The sequence below is a fragment of the Mycteria americana genome, unplaced genomic scaffold (assembly GCF_035582795.1).
Source record: "Mycteria americana isolate JAX WOST 10 ecotype Jacksonville Zoo and Gardens unplaced genomic scaffold, USCA_MyAme_1.0 Scaffold_46, whole genome shotgun sequence".
Classification (NCBI taxonomy): Eukaryota; Metazoa; Chordata; class Aves; order Ciconiiformes; family Ciconiidae; genus Mycteria; species Mycteria americana.
In genome coordinates, this window is record NW_027445633.1 from 1,011,467 (window position 1) to 1,031,720 (window position 20,254).

Sequence of the window (20,254 nt, forward strand, 5' to 3'; positions counted from 1 at the left end):
CCCTCTCACCTGTGGGGCTGTGGGCAATGCAGCCTGTGGGGCTGGGGAACGACTCCATTTTCTCTTTCTGAGATGCCAGCAGTAGGAGGACAATTGGCTATCTCCCTGGGGTGTCCCTCCAAGCTGTGAGCTGCCCTCCAGGATGCAGACCTGTGCATAGCCCCTGTGTTTTATCTGAACGCCCCATGGAGAAGTGCAGAGATACTACAACCGAGGAAATGCTGCTGGGTTGGTGAAATGAGCCCTGTGTGTCCTTGGCTAGAAGTGGGGTGCTGAGACCTTGAGAAAGGGTGAGACATTTCGTGGTCTGTGGTGGATCCCTCTGCTCTCAGTAGTGCCTGGTTGTTTTTCAGGGTAAGGTAAGAGTGTGATCGCCCTCCATCTCATGAAGGTGCAAGCCCAGGGCAGCTCAGAACACGACGGAGGGAAAGACCAGCTCCCCTCACTCTGCGCTAATCCAGACGTAATCCTTCTGCCTTGCAGAACTCGCTCGGTTCTCCCTGAGTGCAGCAGAAATGCTGGGGCTTTCTGACATCCAACACCACTCCCCAGGTGAGATGGAGGGAGCTTGACAAGAACCCAAAACCTCTCAAAGTGCCTTCTGCCATCCTGGTTCCTTAGCACTGGCAGTGCAGGTGCTGACAGGCCCTTCTGCATTAGGAGCAGTTTCATCTGACACAGCTGAACACCAGGTCTGGCCCCTGCCCACACTGTTCCCATGAACTCCCTGCTGCAGAGCAGGGCTGACTCCTCAGCAGCCAGTGGGCAGAGGCCCTTCTCCTCAGGGCACACTCACCAGCACCACCCAGAGCTCCAGGCACAAAGCTGAAGGAATGTCTCGCAGACAGGGAATTGGGGGAACCGGGGCGGGGGGGTGGGGGGGGGTAGAGGGTATCAGGGTGAGGGTCTAGGAGAAAGGCTTTGATTTACCTCAGAGAAGTCTCCCCTAACTCTTCATTGACTCTTCCTCTAAGGACAGAAACCCATGCCCAGAGGCAGCAACCATCCAATATCAGCTCCATCACCCAGTTCCTCCTCCTGGCATTTGCAGACATGTGGGAGCTGCAGCTCTTGCACTTCTGGCTCTTCCTGGGCATCTACCTGGCTGCCCTCCTGGGCAACAGCCTCATCATCACGGCTGTAGTCTGCGACCACCGCCTCCACACCCCCATGTACTTCTTCCTCCTCAACCTCTCCCTCATTGACCTGGGCTCCATCTCTACCACTTTCCCCAAGTCCATGGCCAATTCCCTGTGGGACACCAGGGCCATCTCCTACTTGGGATGTGCTGCCCAGCTCTTTCTGTTTACCTTCTTGATAGTAGCAGAGTGTTGTCTTCTCACTGTCATGGCCTATGACCGTTACGTCGCCATCTGCAAACCCCTGCACTACGGGACCCTCCTGGGCAACAGAGCTTGTGTCCACATGGCAGCAGCTGCCTGGGGCAGTGCTTTTCTCAATTCTCTCATTCACACAGGCAATACATTTTCCATACCCCTCTGCAAGGGCAATGCTGTGGACCAGTTCTTCTGTGAAATCACCCAGATCCTCAAGCTGTCCTGCTCACACTCCTACCTCAGGGAAGTTGGGCTTATTGTCACCAGTTTTATCCTTGCTTTTGGCTGTTTTATTTTCATTGTGCTGTCCTATGTGCAGATCTTCAGGGCCGTGCTGAGGATCCCCTCTGAGCAGGGACGGCACAAAGCCTTTTCCACATGCCTCCCTCACCTGGCTGTGGTCTCCCTATATGTCAGCACTGCCATGTTTGCCTACCTGAAGCCCCCCTCCATCTCCCCCCCATCCCTGGATCTGGTGGTGGCTGTTCTGTACTCGGTGGTTCCTCCAGCAGTGAACCCCCTCATCTACAGCTTGAGGAACCAGGAGCTCAAAGATGCACTGAAGAAGCTGATTCATCCTGCAGTTTTCAGAAGCAATAAGCTGCTCATGCCCCTGCACAAGTGATTTCCAATGGACGTGGGGAACCTCCTGTGCTTTGGGAATTTCTCTGTGAAAATTCTACTTCTCCCAAATTTTCTGCATTCCTTCCACTTCTCCATAGGCATGAACCCACTCTGCCTGAACCAGAGGTGTTTGCACATGTGTCTGGCGCGGTGGCACAGCTGCCCTCCGATGTCACATCTCTGTAATAAAAGGGGGTTTCTCAGTGCCGCTGTCTCGAGGTTGTGCTCTTCTTCCAAAGCAGAGGTCAGGAACACGCTGAAGAATTTGCCCCTGTAAGGCCGTGCTGCTGTGCTTGGGTTCTCCATGGGCTGAGGGCAGGAGGGCTTGGGGTGATGAATTAGGGAAGGAGACCTGGACTGAGCTTTCACTTGTGGGTGCCGGTGCCCCTGGAGATGGTGATGGTCATCAGGGATCTTCCTGGGACCGTCTCCCCGTGGCTCCCATGCACCACAGCCTGCTGGCTCTGCAGAGCAGCACCACCAGCTTGGGGCCCTGCAGGGAGCATGGGAAGGGGGCAGAAGCATCCGATGAGGCCAGCACAGACACAGTCCCCTGGGGAAAGGCTCTCCAGAGGCATGGATGACCCCTGCAGAAGAGCAAAGGCACAACTCTCTAGTCCCAGGGGGAAACTGATGACACAGAGAAACTTATTTCTGCATGCAGCAGCTTGGGACAGGCTGCTCTGTCACTGGGGCAGCAGGAGCAGCCAGAGGAGTCCCCGGGCAGGAGCCCTGTGCTGGGGAGAGGGCCTGGCACAGAGGGGCTGCCAGCAGTTGGCAACAAGAATCTTGGGGACAAGAGCAGGGGACACAGGGACACACTGGCCTCTGTCTCCTCATGCTGCAGCCCTGGGGCTGATGGGGAGGCTGACCCTCCTCTGCCCCCCAAGAGCTGCTGTGCCCTTCAGAGGGGCTGGGGCTGTGCTGTGGGTGCTCAGAGCTCTGTAGCACCCTGCGGTGGGCACTGCCATGGCGCCAAAGGGATATTCCATACCGTATGAAAGCATGCTCAGCAACAAAAACTGGAGAAAGAAGGAGAAAGTGGGGGAGGAGGTATTTTCGAGGTTACAGCATTTGTCTTCCCAAGTAACCGTTACGTGTGAAGGAGCCCTGCTTTCCTGGAAATGGCTCAACCCCTGCCTGCCAATCTGAGGTAGTGAAGGAATTCCTTACTTTGCCTGGCTTGCTCACAGAGCTTTTTCTTTAGCTATTTAGCTGTCTTTATCTCAACCCACGGGTTTTCTCACTTTCACCCTTCCAATTCTCTCCCCCATCCCACTGTGGGAGAGTGAGCGAGCGGCTGTGTGGGGCTAAGCTGCCTACTGGCATTAGACCATGACAGTGGGGCTGAGCTGCCCACCGGGGTTACCCCACAGCAGATGCAGAGAAGCAGGATTCTTCTTTCCATGACCTGGAATAGCTCCTAAGCCAGGCAGTGGTTTTGTGTCAAGAGAATCAAAGCAAAGCCTCGACCTTGGGGAATCTCAAGTGAATTGCTGAAAGAGAGGTTCTCTGCTGCAGATTTAAGGCTTCAGCGGTTGGACCTGAAGAGAACAGCTTAGAACTAGTCAGACTTTCAGATCATTTTGCACATGTTGCCTCACCTCCCCACTTCAGTCTTTCGCACCCAGAAGCATCACCACCTTTAATTTGGTCTCCTCTGAAATCTGACCAAGTGATGGGAAGACAGGAAGAAGAAGGAGAAAGGAGGTCATTACCACTTGTTCAGTCTGCATAGGGCTGAATTTCACAGGTCTAATTCAAGTTCATTTTGCCACAAAACTTGATTGTTTGAAAGAGTTCAAGGGACTCCCCTCCACCTGCCCACCTTCGGCCCCGGCATGGTGAGCACCTCCAGGGCCCGGCTGTACAAGCACTGCAGTGACAGGGCTGTGCTGGGCCTTTGTGTATCGGCCGGAGTCTGGCACTTGGAGGGACAGGGTGTTGTGCCATTGTGCACCCAGAAGGATCAAGCTGGGAAGCCAGCCTGTGAGTCAGAGTCAGCAAGGTCCATGGCCAGGCCTGGCTGTGCCCAGGGCTGTGGCTGGACAGCAGAACGCCCACAGCATAGCTCAGCTCAGGATGACACCGGATTTCACATCGCTGATCCACTTCTCCCAGTTTGCAAGTACCAGATCCAGGTGAGCATCACCTATGTGGGCACACATGGCAGCTGTGCTAAGAAGCTGGCCCCAGGAACCTGCAGAAACCTCTGGGATGGTTTGCACCCTGCAGTTTCCCCTTCCCATGAGGTCAGGGCGATTAAAGTCCCCAAGGGTGGTGTGGGGTCGTTGAACTGGCCTTCCTCAAATTGCTTCAATAAGACTTTGTCCTCTTCCTCACCTGACTCCAGGTACTTATTTCCCACCAGCATGTCTCCCTGCCTGGTCTCTCCTGTGACCCTCCCCCACAAGAGCTCACCCAATCTGCTGCCCATCCCATAGAGGACCTCCATACACCCAGGCAGCTCCCTCACACTGAGGGCCTCCCCCTCCTGATCTTCCCCACCTGTCTTTTCTGAGGAGCCTCTATCCATCCATTGCAGCACCTCAAGGTTTCTGACCTGTCCCACCACACCTCAGCAGGTATTATATCAATGTCACAGCTCTGTGACAGCACACGGGGCTCCAGCCCCTCCTGTCTGTGCTCCAGGCTGAGGCCATTGGTGCACATTTGGGCTGCAGCACCTCAGCTTGGTGCCACCAGGGCCAGCCTCAGCCTTATCACAGATCTGGTGCCCAAGATCCTGTGCAAGCAAAGCCCTTCCTTGAGAGCAGAGGCATGCTGGAGTGGATGGCAGATGGCAATGTAAGGATGAAATGATGTGCCCATGAAGAGCGCACACCCTGTGCACCCCAGTGCCAGAGAGAACCATGTTTGGACTGTGCAGTCCTGGCAGGAGAGGACTTTGCTGTCTGCAGTGTCTCTGCAGCCTGGAGGGCCTGTGGTAGAGGTGAAGGTGACCTCCAGGAAGGACAAGTTGCTGCTGAAAACGTCCTTTGCTATGGACATCCTGTTGTCCGGGCACACTGTGAAAATCATTCACCTGTTCCTGGGTTGCATCATCAAGGGGGTGAATAAAGGATGGGGGTAAGAAGAATCAGCAGCATTTGGAAGCGTTGGCACACGAGCGGAGACCCTGCTGTGACGTGCCTCGTATTGATGCACTGCCTGCGGCTACTGGACAGACATGGGACAGACCTTGTCTCACTGCAGTGGTGGCATTCAGTCTCTTGCTCACACGCACCAAATGTACCTGAGATGCCCTGGGGTGTCTGTTATGGACCAGCCCTGAATGGGGATAGCTGTGCTGTAGGTCCTGCACTGCCCAGCCAGCTGCACCCTCCAGTTGTGCTGGGCAACGTTGGCATCTGAGGGAGCCCTACAGGCCTGCATTTGGCCATTAGGTTGAGCAGCTGCCCTGCAACAGGGTAGGCAATGTAGGGATGTCCATGGTAAACCTTCGGTTCCACTTCGTGGAGATGCAGGAAATACAACTGATGGAGAAGAGACAGGCAGACTGAGCTCCCCCTGTGGCACATGACTTCATTTTGTTGCGTGAATACCTCTATCGGCTGCCCTAAACATCCTCAGCAGGTACAGGTTTGGTTGTCCTAAGTGTGATCATCTTCTATCATTTCAATTGGCCAAAGGGATTCCCCACCAGCCTCCAAGACAAGGTGCCCAGATGCTGCCCTGTCTCTCAGAATTGCTCCACTAGAGCTTGCAGTCTCCTGCACATGTCCTGAACCACCTCTGGCACCGCAAATGCCACCAGGTGTTTGCATTGGACAAGCTCACTCCTGGCCTCTGTCTCCACTATTGACATGGCAGCTTAGATAAGGAGCTCACAGGGATTTTGTGCAGCTGAGCTGAGGCAAGAGGAATCCCACCTCCTGTGGGTCTGTGGGGTGTACTGGAGAAGCCCAATCCCCCTCCGGCCTCCAGGAATACTGATGAGAGCTGAGATGCCTACCTGGACTTGGCTCAATTCCTGCCCTGCACAGGTGGAAAGGATGCCCTGCCTGTCACTGCCTACGTGCCCTGCCTGACAATGGGACAGGAACAGGGGTTTCCAGAGGGGAACACTGACACCTCCTGCAGATCCACACTCCCAGGCAGAGCAATTCCCGCTGCAGGACTCAGCCTGTCTAGTGTTTAGAGAGGAACAGTCAGTGATGACTTCAGTCTGCTTCCAGCTGTGTTCCCCAGGAGTGACCCTGCTGCCTTTCAGGAGCTGTCAGCCCTGGAGACCCCGGGACACCTCGAGGGAGCCGGGAGTGGAGGGGAGGGGGGAGCAGAGAAAGTGCTGCCTTGGGCTGGTCCTCTGCTGCTGAGCTGGGCTGGGCTCCTGGCATGGAGGGAGCTCCTGGCAAGCGGGCAGCGCTGCAGAGAGACAGCTCTGCCCAGGAGCAGCTCCTCTGCAAAGGGCAGCAGGGCTGAGGGCACTGCCTGCAGGCAGCGAGGGGAGAGCAGTGAGGCAGAGAGAGGTTAAAGGCAGCCTGGGCTTGCAGGATGCTGAGAGCTCACTCTTGGAGAAATCTTCACAGCCCTTGACAGTGTAAGTGTGTGGCTACAGGGCAATGCAGCTGCAGTTGCTGGAGGGATCTCAAAAAGCTGGCACATCCCACAGCCTCTGGGATCTTTCAGGAGAACTCTCACAATTTCTCTGCTGTTGAGGAGGAGGGCATGGTCATGTGGATTCCCTGCCCTCAGAGGCAGAAGACATGATGGCTGCCTTCTTCCAGGAAGGACCGCAGGGGTGTGAAGCCAGGTGTGCAGGCAGGGGTGCCCAGGGCTGTCCTTCCGAGCAGGGTCCCTGCACCCCAGGGTGCTGCGTGCTGGGGCAGGGATTCAGCCGCCTGCCAGGGTCAGCACTCAGCCTGCCTGGGGAGCTCCCCACAGCGCTGTGGGGAGAAGCTGTGGCTGGAAGGAGGGACCCCCGGCAGGGCAGGGTCCTTCTGCTGCGTGGGTCAGGGCTGCTCACAGCTCCAGATCATGCCCAGAGCATTTCTGAGGGGACTTTTCATGAGTACGGTCATGGCAGGGGTTTCCTGCTTGAGTCTGTGCTTTCCTGAATCTGTGCTTCCACTTTGCTCTGGCTCACCTGGGTTGGATGGAAACACAGCCGTGCAGCTTAGAGAAGGGGAGGAGGCTTCTACACTGTCACCCTGAGGTGTACTAGGAGCCTCAGCAAGTGCCTTCATCCCCTGCCAGCCTACAGGTAGCACCAGCAGCACCTTTCCAGGTTCCTCAGGGTTTGTATGACCTCTTCTGTAGCCCCTGCACACACAGCGTGGCTGCAGGGCAGAGCCGGGCACACAGGGGCTGGGCTGGGCTCTGTGAGCACTGGCAGGGAAGAGACATGGGGCCAGAGAAACAGCTCCCAGCTGGGACAGCTGCAGGCAGCAGAGATGGGCAGGAAGGGAGGGAACTGCTTATGGAAAGCCTGTGGCAGGGGAGATATGGGCACCTCCCGGCCAGCCCTGCACTGCAGATGCCTTCCCCGAGCAACCCCCTTCATCTCTCCTCTCCCACCCAGCACAGCCCTCAGCCCTCACGGCCATGGGGTCTAGGCTGGGAGTCACCTCTGTGTCCAGCAGACCAGCAGAAGAGGCGAAGGGCATCCATCCCTCCTACCACGGGCCCATTTCCCAGTGACCAGCAATGGGGCTGAGGGCAACTGTCCGGCATTATCACAGTCTGGGAGGTGTTGTGCACAGCTGGGGACGGGTAACGCTGCCCTGAGTGCCCGGCTGCCTCTCCCCTGGCCTATCTCGGCCAGACCCTCACTGGACTTTGCCTGGTTTCTCCACTTCTCTCTTTTAAATTTCTCTTGTTCTTGCTGTCAGACTCTCTGGGGATGGGAGTTTCAGCTGCAGAGTCCCACACTGATCTTGTGGGTCCCTTCATGCCGGTGTGTCCATGGGAACAGATGTCCCAGCTTCCCTCTCACCTGTGGGGCTGTGGGCAATGCAGCCTGTGGGGCTGGGGAACGACTCCATTTTCTCTTTCTGAGATGCCAGCAGTAGGAGGACAATTGGCTATCTCCCTGGGGTGTCCCTCCAAGCTGTGAGCTGCCCTCCAGGATGCAGACCTGTGCAGAGCACCTCTGTTTTATCTGAAAGCCCCATGGAGAAGTGCAGAGATACTACAACCGAGGAAATGCTGCTGGGTTGGTGAAATGAGCCCTGTGTGTCCTTGGCTAGAAGTGGGGTGCTGAGACCTTGAGAAAGGGTGAGACATTGCGTGGTCTGTGTTGGGTCCCTCTGCTCTCAGTAGTGTCTGGTTGTTTTTCAGGGTAAGGTAAGAGTGTGATCACCCTCCATCTCATGAAGGTGCAAGCCCAGGCCAGCTGGGAACAAGACGGAGGGACAGACGAGCTCCCTCACTCTGCACTGTGCCACAGGCAATACTCTTGCCTCGCAGAACTCACTCGGTTCTCCCTGTGTGCAAGAGAAATGCTGAGGGGTTCTGACAATGAAGAATACTCCCCAGGTGAGATGGAGGGAGCTTGAAAAAACCCTAAAACCTCTCAAAGTGCCTTCTGCCATCCTGGTTCCTTAGCACTGGCAGTGCTGATGCTGACAGGCCCTTCTGCATTAGGAGCAGTTTCATCTGACACAGCTGAACACCAGGTCTGGCCCCTGCCCACACTGTTCCCATGAAGTCACTGCCGCAGAGCAGGGCTGACTCCTGAGCAGCCAGTGGGCAGAGGCCCTTCTCCTCAGGGCACACTCACCAGCACCACCCAGAGCTCCAGGCACAGAGCTGAAGGAAGGTCTCCTAGAGAAGGAATTGGGGTGGGGGTGGTGGTGGGGTGTAGCATGGTAAAGGTCTAGTGATTGACCTCAAAGAAGTCTCCCCTAACTCTTCATTGAATCTTCCTCTAAGGACAGGCCCCCATGCCCTGAGGTAGCAGATGTCCAACAGCAGCTCCATCACCCAGTTCCTCCTCCTGGCCTTTGCGGACAAACTGGAGCTGCAGCTCTTGCACTTCTGGCTCTTCCTGGGCATCTACCTGGCTGCCCTCCTGGGCAACGGCTTCATCATCACCGCCGTAGCCTGGGACCACCACCTCCACACCCCCATGTACTTCTTCCTCCTCAAGCTTTCTCTCCTCGACCTGGGCTCCATCTCTACCACTGTCCCCAAATCCATGGTCAGTTCCCTGTGGGACACCAGGGCCATCTCCTACACAGGATGTGCTGCACAAGTCTTTTTCTTCCTCTTCTTGATCACAGCAGAGTATTATCTCCTCGCAGTAATGGCCTATGACCGCTACATTGCCATCTGCAAACCCCTGCACTACGGGACCCTCCTGGGGAGCAGAGCTTGTGTCCACATGGCAGCAGCTGCCTGGGGCAGTGGGTTTCTCACTGCTGTGCTGCTCACGGCCAATACATTTTCCATACCCCTCTGCCAAGGCAATGCCCTGGACCAGTTCTTCTGTGAAATCCCCCAGATCCTCAAGCTCTCCTGTTCACAATCCTACCTCAGGGAAGTTGGGCTTATCGTGTTTTGTGTCTCTTTAGCTTTGGGGTGTTTTGTTTTCATTGTGCTGTCCTATGTGCAGATCTTCAGGGCTGTGCTGAGGATCCCCTCTGAGCAGGGGCAGCACAAAGCCTTCTCCACGTGTCCTCCCTTTGGGTCCATCTCTGCAGATGTGTCTATGGGAGCAAAGTGCCCAGGGCTCCTCCAGGCACCTTCAGGACATTCAGCTGTTTCCCTGGGGTGTCCTGCTGGGCTGCAGGGTGCCCTCCAGAAGGGCACAGCTCTCCCCTACTATCTCTGTGCTACCTGGGCTCCCCATGGAGAAGACAAGTGAGGGAGCTGCAGAAAGGTCTTCCTGAAAAGAGGTAGTCTGAGTGTGGGGGTGCTGTGAGACATGCAATACATTTTCCTGAGAGAAGTCTGGCCTAACTCAGTACTGCCTTTTCCTTCTCAACATATAACCACACCCAGAGGAAGCAAATGTGCAACCACAGCTCCATCACCCAGTTCCTTCTCCTGGCATTTGCAGACACACGGGAGCTGCAGCTCTTGCACTTCTGGCTCTTCCTGGGCATCTACCTGGTTGCCCTCCTGAGCAATGGCCTCATCATCACCGCCGTAGCCTGCGACCACCGCCTCCACAGCCCTATGTACTTCTTCCTCCTCAACCTCTCTATCCTTGACCTGGGCTCCATCTCCACCACTGTCCCCAAATCCATGGCCAATTCCCTGTGGGACACCAGGGCCATCTCCTACACAGGATGTGCTGCACAGGTCTTCTTTGTATTCTTCTTGTTTGGTGCAGAGTTTTCTCTCCTCACCGTCATGGCCTATGACCGCTACATTGCCATCTGCAAACCCCTGCACTACAGGACCCTCCTGGGCAGCAGAGCTTGTGTCCACATGGCAGCAGCTGCCTGGGGCAGTGCTTTTCTCAATTCTCTCCTTCACACTGTCAATACATTTTCCATACCCCTCTGCAAGGGCAATGCCCTGGACCAGTTCTTCTGTGAAGTGCCCCAGATCCTCAAGCTGTCCTGCTCAGACTCAGACTACCTCAGGGAAGCTGAGATTCTTGTGGTTAGTGCCTTGTTTGCTTTTGTGTGTTTTGTTTTCATTGTGCTGTCCTACGTGCAGATCTTCAGGGCCGTGATGAGGATCCCCTCTGAGCAGGGACGACACAAAGCTTTTTCCACGTGCCTCCCTCACCTGGCCGTGGTCTCCCTGTTTATCAGTACTAGCCTGTTTGCCTACCTGAAGCCCCCCTCCATATCCTCCCCATCCCTGGATCTGGTGGTGGCTGTTCTGTACTCAGTGGTGCCTGCAGCAGTGAACCCCCTCATCTACAGCATGAGGAACCAGGAGCTCAAGGATGCAATGAAGAAGCTGATTCAATCAGTAGTCTTTCAGCAGCAATAAGCCCTTCACATGTCACTTCACAAGTGATTTCCAATCTATGTGGGGTACATCCTGTACTTTGATAATCATGTCTGTGCTAATCATATTTGCCCAGGTACATCTCCATCCCTTCTGCTTCTCTAGAGGCATGAACCCAGTCTGTCTGAACCAGAGGTCTTTGCACATGTGTCTGGCACCACGGTATAGCTGGCCTCCCATGTCGTGTCTCTGTAATAAAAGGAGGTTTTCTCTGTGCCACTGTCTGCAGGTTGGGCTCTTCTTCCAAAGCAGAGGTCAGGATCAGGCTGAAAAATTGCCCCCATGAGGCCATGCTGCTGTGCTTCGGTTCTCCATGGGCTAAGGGGAGGAGGGCTTGGGGTCATGAATTAGGGAAGGAGGCCTGGACTGAGCTTTCACTTGTGGGTGCCAGTGTCCCTGGAGATGGTGATGATCAGCAGGGATCTTCCCGGGACTGTCTCCCCATGGCTCTCATGCACCACAGCCTGCTGGCTCTGCAGAGCAGCACCACCAGCTTGGGGCCCTGCAGGGAGCATGGGAAGGGGGCAGAAGCATCCGATGAGGCCAGCACAGACACAGTCCCCTGGGGAAAGGCTCTCTAGAGGCATGGATGATCCCTGCAGAAGAGCAAAGGCACAACTCTCTAGTCCCAGGGGGAAACTGATGACACAGAGAAATTTATTTCTGCATGCAGCAGCTTGGGACAGGCTGCTCTGTCACTGGGGCAGCAGGAGCAGCCAGAGGAGTCCCAGGGCAGGAGCCTTGTGCTGGGGAGAGGGCCTGGCACAGAGGGGCTGCCAGCAGTTGGCAACAGGGATCTCCTGGGGACAAGAGCAGGGGACACAGGGACACACTGGCCTCTGTCTCCTCATGCCCCAGCCCTGGGGCTGATTGGGAGGCTGACCCTCTGCCCCCCAAGAGCTGCTGTGCCCTTCAGAGGGGCTGGGGCTGTGCTGTGGGTGCTCAGAGCTCTGTAGCACCCTGCGGTGGGCACTGCCATGGGGCCAGCCCAGCCTGGGCTGCTGTGCTGTGCTGTGCTGTGCTGGGGAGAGGGCAGGGGAGATGGGGAGATCCGAGGAGGGGCTGGGCTGGGCTGGAAAGTGCCCAGAAAATGCCAAAGTTAGCTGAGCTGTGTGCCCATGCAGATTGAGGACACCCTCCATTGGGTTTGTGGTATAGAGACCAGGCTTATGGAAGGGAGCCGAGACATGAAAGCACAGGCGAGAGGGGGCTGGTCCATGCCCTTGGTGGCACAGACAGACCAGGAAGGTGACCCAGGGCAGTTGTCACCCCCCAGCCTCTCTCACCAGCCATTTCCAGCACTGGCTGCTCATCCCAGGTTTATGGGTGAGTTTTGCTGCGAGGTCATCTCCATCCTCCTGCTGGGCTCAGTGCCTGTATCAGGGGAATGCCCAGCCCTGCCCGGTCTCCCTCCTGGCCCAGACCCTGGCAGGCCCTGGAGCATGGCTGTCTGTGAAGCCCCACAGCTGACATGGCCTCTGCTGGAGCTTGGAGAGGCTGCCTAAGAGGAAGGCCATGGGGTGACAAAGCCCCAAGGACTGCTGTGGGCATCATGTCAGAGGGACCGTTCCCCACCCTGAATGCACCCTGTCCTGTGCTGTGCCTGCACAGTGGGGCTGTGGGACCATGTGTGGGGCCGCGGGGCTGGGATGTCCCAGGACAGGGCTCAGACAGGGGACAAGAAGCAGCTGCCAAGGGGATGACAGCAAGGACAGGTACAGACAAGGAATTTATGTACATTGCCTTTGCTGTGCAGGTATGAGTTTGGGAAAGGCAAAGGTCACCTGGAATTGATGCCTGCATGAAAAGTCAAGAGTGAAAAGAAGAGCTTTAATGGCTGTGTTAGAGACCAAGGCTGAACAAGGGAAATGCAGGGCTGCTGCTGACTGAGGAGGGTGATTTAATAACAGCAGACACTGATGCTGGGGCTGAGGCACTCAATGCCTTCTGTGCCTGAGTCTTTACTGAAAAGGTCTCCCAGGCCTCTGTGCTCAATGAAGGGGTTCAAGGAGGAGGAGAGCACGTATTGGCAGAGACCTCATGAAACCCCAGAAGGACAAATGGCAGTTTCTGCCCCTGCAGGGGACTCACCGTGGTGATGGCACAGGCTGGGGGCTGCCTGGCTGGGAGCAGCCCTGTGGGAAAGGTCTTGGTGGGCAGGGAGCTGGACAGGAGGCAGCCGTGTGTCCTGGCAGCAAGGGAGGCCAGCAGGGTCCTGGGCTGTATGACCAGGAGCACGGCCAGGATACCGAGGGAAGGGATTCTCTGGAATGTTCCATCCAGAATTCACATCCCCAATTCAGGAAAATATTGGCAAGCTGGAGAGGGTTTAGCAAAGGGCCCTCAGGACAGCCAGGGACTGGAGCACTTTGCCTGTGAGGAGAGGCTGAGGGAGCTGGGCTTGTCCAGCCCAGAGAAGGGAAGGCCGGGGAGCCTCACCCCATCCTGCCAGAACCTATGAGGAGGTCATGGAGAATGCAGAGCCAGGCTCTTCACCATGGCACATTGTAGCAGGACAAAAGACAATGGGAGGAAGGTGAAGGAGAAGAGGTTCAGCCAGGACATAAGGAAAGCTTTTTTTCCCCATGAGCTCTTGCAAGTGCTGGAACTCACCCAGAGAGGTTGTGCAGTCTCTGTCCTTGGGGGTTTTCCAACTCAGAGTGAATCAAGCCTTGAACAACTTGGTCTGACCCCGTTTCTGACAGGTTGCACTGCAGACTTCCTGAGGTCCCTTCCAACCTCAGCTCTCTTATGACCCTATGATGATGTTGGGCCCTATTTTAACTGGACCAGAGCAGATGTTGATGGGTGTGAATGTTCCTGTGCTGTAAGTTACCATCCAAAAAAACCATCTCAAGCAGTGAAGAGAGGTTGACACCTCAGTGTGACTTGCTCTGGGCAAAGACTGAGGAGTCCTGGGGAGGGAAGGGTTTGGGGGCAAGCAGCTCTGTGCAAGACACAAAACAATCCTGTTGTAATGCCTGTCAGATGTCAGTTAATGTCAATAGAAATGAAAGTAAGGAGAACTGAAGAGAAAGAGCCAAAGCAAATGTGTCAACGCCCTGTTCAGCTTTATTTCAGTCTTTAGGGGGATTTCCTTTTATCGAAAAGGAAAGTGTCCAGAACTGGGAATGGATGTAGGACACAAATGCCTTCAGGTACAGGGACACAGACACCCGGTGCCAGTGGAGATGCCCCGGGAAGCCCTGCCCAGCCTCCACCTGCAGCTTGCAAGGTGCTCTGCTCTGCCACAGGTCCTCTCTGATAGACGCCAATGCCAGGCCAGCTGCCTGGAAAGGTGCACACGGGTTTTTGTTTGTTTACATTTAAAATAACATACCAGCTCATTTTCTTGAACTGAATCATTTGAGTACTTTTAAGAAATGGCAATGTTTTCCCACCATGACAGAATGGGAATTTCCTGGAAGTGTGCTAATGGCAGGAGAAGAACTATTGATCTTCCCCTGTACATGTATTTACGATTCCTCTGTCTATTATGTCATCTCCCTCGTCATTCAGGTGTTCCCACCTCTCCTGATTCAGTAGCCATGCCTAAGGACATCTTTTCCGTAGACTATGTGGACGTATGCCCTTCCCATTGCTCTCAGGTTTCCTCCTCCACTTGCTCTTTGGTACTTCAGATGCCTCTCAACTGTCTGGTTTCTGCTCTGAGCTTCAGGGACTTAGAAAGTTGCCCCATCTTTCAGAAGTCTAATTACCTCTTTAGTCAACACCTTAATTGTGTTTATATCTATCCTTTCTTATGTCTCTGTCTCAAACTGTTCTTGTACGGAAATCCCTTGTGAAAGGTGGGCCACGTCAGATGCTGCTTAGACTTGGCATACAGCTGAGGAGACATTTTTAAACTTTATTAAATTATATCATGTTTAATTTTTGTTTCCTGGCAACGAAGAGAAAGCTTTCTGTGCCTGTGTGCAGCCAGGTCTCTAAGGAAAGCAGGCGGGAGCTGGTGCAAAGGAGCTGTACCATCCAGCTGCAGCCCTCAGTGGAGAAGTCTGATGTGAGGAAAAGTGATGCAAGTCCCAGATGGCCGATGAGGGAAGTCATGGGGTGGGGGAAGTGAGGAGTAAGGTTGTCCTTACAGTGTTGGACCTCCAGGGACTGCTTCTCCTGCCTGTCCAGATGCCTTCAGGAGACCCTGTGGATCAATAACCATTGTAGAATGCTGCTGTCACTTCTTCTATAAACTGAAACAGGATAGAAAATATCCTTCAAATAAAAAATCCTCCTTTATGAAATCTTCCTTAAAGTCTTCATCATTTACTACCTAACTGAAACCTCTCCAATTAGGTGAACAAGTCTTGAGGACTTGAAGAAAGTTATGGGAAGAGACATGGCTCATTAGGGCTTTCTGTATTTTAATGAGCCCCATGGCGTGTTTGGTGCTGAGTCCATGAACTTCAGGTACTGAGAAGTGACTGAAGAAACCTCTCAAGAAGTCAAAGTCAGAAGCAAAGCCCAAAGTACCTGGAAGCATTAATGGGCCCCTCTGAGGGCCATTAGTGACAAAGCCTCCCAAGGGACTCGTTAGAGCAGGTAATTGGAGGCCATGATGACAGGCAGGCAAAGGCAAAGTGCAGGCAATGCTGATGCTGAGGAAACCCTTGGCTTGTTGGATGAAAGAGGATGGCCACTGCCCTGACCCCCAGCCCCTGGGAAGGGAGATCCAGTCCCTCCGGTGTGACTCAGGGCTCTTCCTTGTGATGTAGGGAGTGCAATGCCAAGTGAAGGACAATGGTACGACACCTCCCAGTCTCCCCGGGGTGGGTGTGAGGAGGCAATGAGACCCCATTACCATGAGGACGATGTGTCTCCTCTTAGGCCTTTGTGGCAGGGACATCAGCCATAGCCAAGGGGACAAAGACCTCGGTTCTGTCAGGGCCTTTCAGCCTTGCCAGCGCCCTTGGCCATCTGCACCACACGCCTTCCTACACTGTCCCATGCCTCTGCCTGTTTCCCTGAAGGCTGCAGACACCCAACGTGCTTCCCCACCTTCTTCTCACCCCAGTATGTCCCTACCTGTGCTGCTGTTTCTCCATCCTCGCCAGCTCTTCCTTGAAACACAAAGCCATGGGCTGATCCACATTCCCTCTGGGTGACTTTTTGCACCACAGCACTACCTTCAAGATGACAGTTCTTTATCCTGAGGTGCACTCTGGACCTCCACAGCTGCAGCTTCTGGTGCTTTTCCTTTCTCATGCTGTTTCCCACTACGAAAAAACGTGCCATCATCTCTGAAAGCAATTTTCAAGCTGTCCCAAGCTACCACTATTCTTCCCTCAGCCTCCACTTCACCAGGCTAAAGAAGCCCTGGTCTCTCAGACTCTCCTCACATGACCACAAAGCATCTCTTGGCAGACTTTCTCTGCCCACGTAACAGTTCATCCCCCTTCCTCCAGAACGGGGAGCCCCACACTGGGGCACACTACTGCAGATGTGGCCACAGCAGTGTTGAGTCAAGATGGACAATACCTCCCCTTGCCTAGGTGGCCACACTCCTCCCAGTGCAGCCCAATGTGCTCATGGCCATATTCCTGTGTAGCACCACTGCCTGCTATGGCATTCCTAGTAATGCCCAAACCCTTCTCCTTGAGGTTGCTCCTCAACCAGTCATGTCTAAGCCTGCCTTGATGGACGGGTGGTGTGGTTTAACCCTGGTAGACTGCTCAGTCCCACACAGCCGCTCACTCACTCATGACATCCTATGGTATGGAATATCCCTTTGGTCAGTTGGGGTCAGCTCTATCCCCTTGCAACTTCTTGTGCACCCCCAGCCTACTTGCTGGTGGAGCAGCATGAGAAGCAGAAAAGGCCTTGATGCTGGGCAAGCACCGTTCAGCAGTAACTAAAACATCGCTGTGTTATCAGCACTGTTTTGGTTCACAGATCCAAAGAACGGTACTATATGGGCTACTATGATGAGAATTAAAACTATCCTAGCCAAAAAGCAGTACAACAGTATGGTTCTGGCCCCTGATGCATGACATCAGAAGATCAGAAGGAGAAGACCCCTTCTCTTTGGAAAACTTCTTGACGTTTCTTTTGGTCAAAGCCCAGAGTTTCTCGAGGTCCACTTGGAGTGAAGGTCCACTGTGTCAGAGGTTAATGTGGGTGTGCAGATGGCTCACCTAGCTTGTGGTGCCTCTAACAAGATCACAGCAAAAGGAATGAAAGGACATGACAGCTAATAAGTAAAACAAGGAGAGCATAGTTAAATGCAATTGCAGTGGGAAAGCCTGGAGCTCTGCCCTGGGATAGATGATGAGCCTGTCGAGAGCTTGTGGGTGGGGACTGGCAGGCAGACCAACATGGGTGACCTTGCAGTGGGTGTCTGTTGTTGACTGCTTGATCAGGAAGAAGGAGATGAGCCCTTCCTCAGGCCACTGTAAGAAGCCTCATGTTCTCACAACCTGGTTCTCCTTGTCTTGGCATTGAACCACCTTGGTAGCTGCCTGAGGAGCAAGATAGCAAGGCACAACCATCCCAAAGGCTTCTGGAGGATATCGATGATAACTTCCCAAGTGTGCAGAGATGGGCTTAGGAAAGCCAAAGCCCAACTCGAGCTGAATCTGGCTAGCATCCTGAAGGAGAACAAAACCAGTTTCCACAACTACATAAAGAGCAAAAGGAAGACTATGGAAAATGTACGTGGTATATGGTCCAGGATATGGAAAAGCCCAAGATAGTCAATGTCTTCCTCACCTCAGTCGTTCCTGCTAGGACTGGCCTTCAGGCATCCCAGGGCCCTGAGACCAGGGGGAAATGTGGAGCAAGGAAGACTTAGCCTTGGTGCAGGAGTCTTAGTTTAGGGAACATTTAAACAAACTGAACATACCTGAGCCTATGGGAACTGAGGGGATGCACCCACGAGTGCTGAGGGAACTGGCTGATGTCACTGCGAGGCCACTCTCGATTCTCTTTTAAAGGTCATGGTTACTGGGAGAGGTTCCTGAGGAGTGGAAGGAAGGCAGTGTCAATCCTGCCTTGAAGAAAGGCAAGAAGGAGGATCTTGGGAGCTGTCAGCCTGTCTCCTCTAGCATCCTCCTGGATGCGCTGATGAAGTATCGATTAGATAAGGGGAAAGTGAGGTGGACTGAGAACTTACCAAGTAACCAGGGCCAGAGCGTTGTGACCAGCAGCTCAAAGCCCAGCAGGAGCTGTGTTGCAGGGCTCCAAAGCTCAGCCCTCAGTCTGGGAGCTGCCAGCAGACAGTGCCAGTGGCTGCAGCACCCCCGAGCCCATGAGCAGCAGCAAGTCCTTTTCTGACCATGGAGAGCTGTGCTGGCTGCCAAGGAGCTGCTGGGAGCACTGGGTTGGCACTGCTCACCAAACATTTCCCCCCCAGGTGTCTCTTGGGTCCCTGGAACCACCACAGTGACAAGGGGGAGAGCCCTGTCCAGCTCGGGGCTGGGGCTGGAATGAGGAGATTGGGTCTGCAATGATGCTCCTGGGGCACCTTCTCCTGGCTGTTCATGCAGCGACAAGCCGGGCTGGATGTTAGGCCTGAGGGACTCTTCTTGAGGGCCTCCAAGGGCATGGGGATGGTCTACAGTTTCCCAAGTTCTCCTCTGTATGCTGAGCCCTGCAGAGGACCCAGGAGAGGTCTTGTCCTTCCTGTGGTCACAGCTGGACACTGGCTGAGGAGCTTTGTCTTGGGGTAGCTTTTGGGGTACGGGCTGACACGCAGGGTGGGGAAGGTTGTCTCAAGGACACATGCTGGTCACAGGGACTGAAGGACCACAGCAAAATGATGTGGCTTCTGGGTCAATACTGCCTTCAGTGCAAGCCCTCAACCAGGGTCCCAGCCTTCCTTTCCATGCCACCCTGCAGGGGGGACAATGGCACTAAGAGATGGCAAGTGGTGGACACCAATCCTTCCCAAGCCACTTCCCAGGCCTGTTGGAGCACCAGGACAGCAAGGACTTCTGGCTCTGCATCGTGAGCGTGCTTTAGGATAGCCGAACACTGCGTATTATCTTGGAGTAGCTGAACACCAGGATTTTTCTCTGCAAGGCAATTTCCAGCCCTTGTGAGCTCCTGTCTGATCTCTCCCCATCCCTCCCCTGAGCTGGCCTGGTGCTCCCAGCCCCTTCTCTATGCTCCTCACAGGGCCCCAAGCTGGCAGTGATGCTCTGCAGAGCAAGTGGGCTGTGGGACCATGGAGTGACTCCACACTGGCTGTGCTGGTCAGGTCCAGCTGGACTGGGCACTGCCACAAGCTCCTTGCCAGGGGTCTAAAGCTGTGGAAGGAGCTCAGAGCATTTCTCATGACTCAGGATGTTTTCCAGTGTACACACTGAACCACCTTTAGGCTTTGACTGAAGGAGATGTGAATCACCCTCCTGTCTCCGTTTGCTGATCTTGCTGGGTCCCCACAGCCATCCCTGGGATGGCAGAGCTCTTGTTTGATTGTAGATACTTAAATGTAGTGCATTGCCTTTGGCTGACTCCACCTTGGATGGTCCTTCTTTTGGGACGCCCACATGCAGGCACATGGTGTCCCTTGGAGACACCCTCTGCTCTCCTGGGGTCTCCATTTTCCCCTCCAGAAAGCTGGACAGCTACCATTCAGCTCTGCTGCATGCAGGGGAGCCCTGGGCAGGCACTTCAGAGCGCGTTCACCATCTCCGGTCGTGCTGGGCACCCACAGCTGAGACCTGAGTCCAGACCTCACTCCCCAAAACACCTCGCTGTGGCTGAGCCCACCGAGAACCAAGGTCAGCAAAAAGTCATGGACTAGTCAACCTAGTCCTGACTTCAGCAAAAAGGAGAGCACCGCCTTCAGGAGCTGCCCTTGGTAAACACCATTTATTACAGAAATGCTCACTGGAAAGCAAGTTCACACATTTACCAAAGGTCTCTGGGTTAGTAGGCACAGCCAGGTCATGTTCTGGAGATTGTGGGATGAATATAACTATTCTGGTAGGAACATGATCATCATGGGAAAAACTGAAATTAACTTGTGAGGAGAGATGGGCATCTTACTGCTGCTGAAGGTGAACCGATTGAATCAGTTTCCTCAGGGCATCTTTGAGCTCCTGGTTCCTCATGCTGTAGATGAGGGGGTTCACTGCTGGAGGCACCACCGAGTACAGAACTGCCACCACCAGGTTCAGAGGTGGGGAAGACATGGAGGGGGACTTCAGGTAGGCAAACATGCCAGTGCTGACATACAGGGAGACCACGGCCAAGTGAGGGAGGCACGTGGAGAAGACTTTGTGCCATCCCTGCTCAGAGGGGATCCTCAGCACGGCTATGAAGATTTGCACATAGGAGAAAAGAATGAAAAAAAACCACCCAAGGGCAAGGACAAAATTGGTTACAAGAAGCCCAACTTCCCC

At 54.5% G+C, this 20,254-nt stretch overlaps 1 protein-coding gene across 1 annotated transcript; it reads left to right on the forward strand.

Moving 5' to 3' along the window:
- The first annotated feature begins 9,228 nt into the window (after positions 1-9,228).
- Positions 9,229-15,697, forward strand: LOC142403895 (olfactory receptor 14J1-like). Its single transcript, XM_075490194.1, has 5 exons — positions 9,229-9,598; positions 10,642-10,853; positions 12,017-12,140; positions 14,412-14,476; positions 15,623-15,697. The coding sequence occupies exons 1-5, from the start codon at positions 9,229-9,231 to the stop codon at positions 15,695-15,697; spliced, it is 846 nt and encodes a 281-aa protein (XP_075346309.1).
- Positions 15,698-20,254: the final 4,557 nt, after the last annotated feature.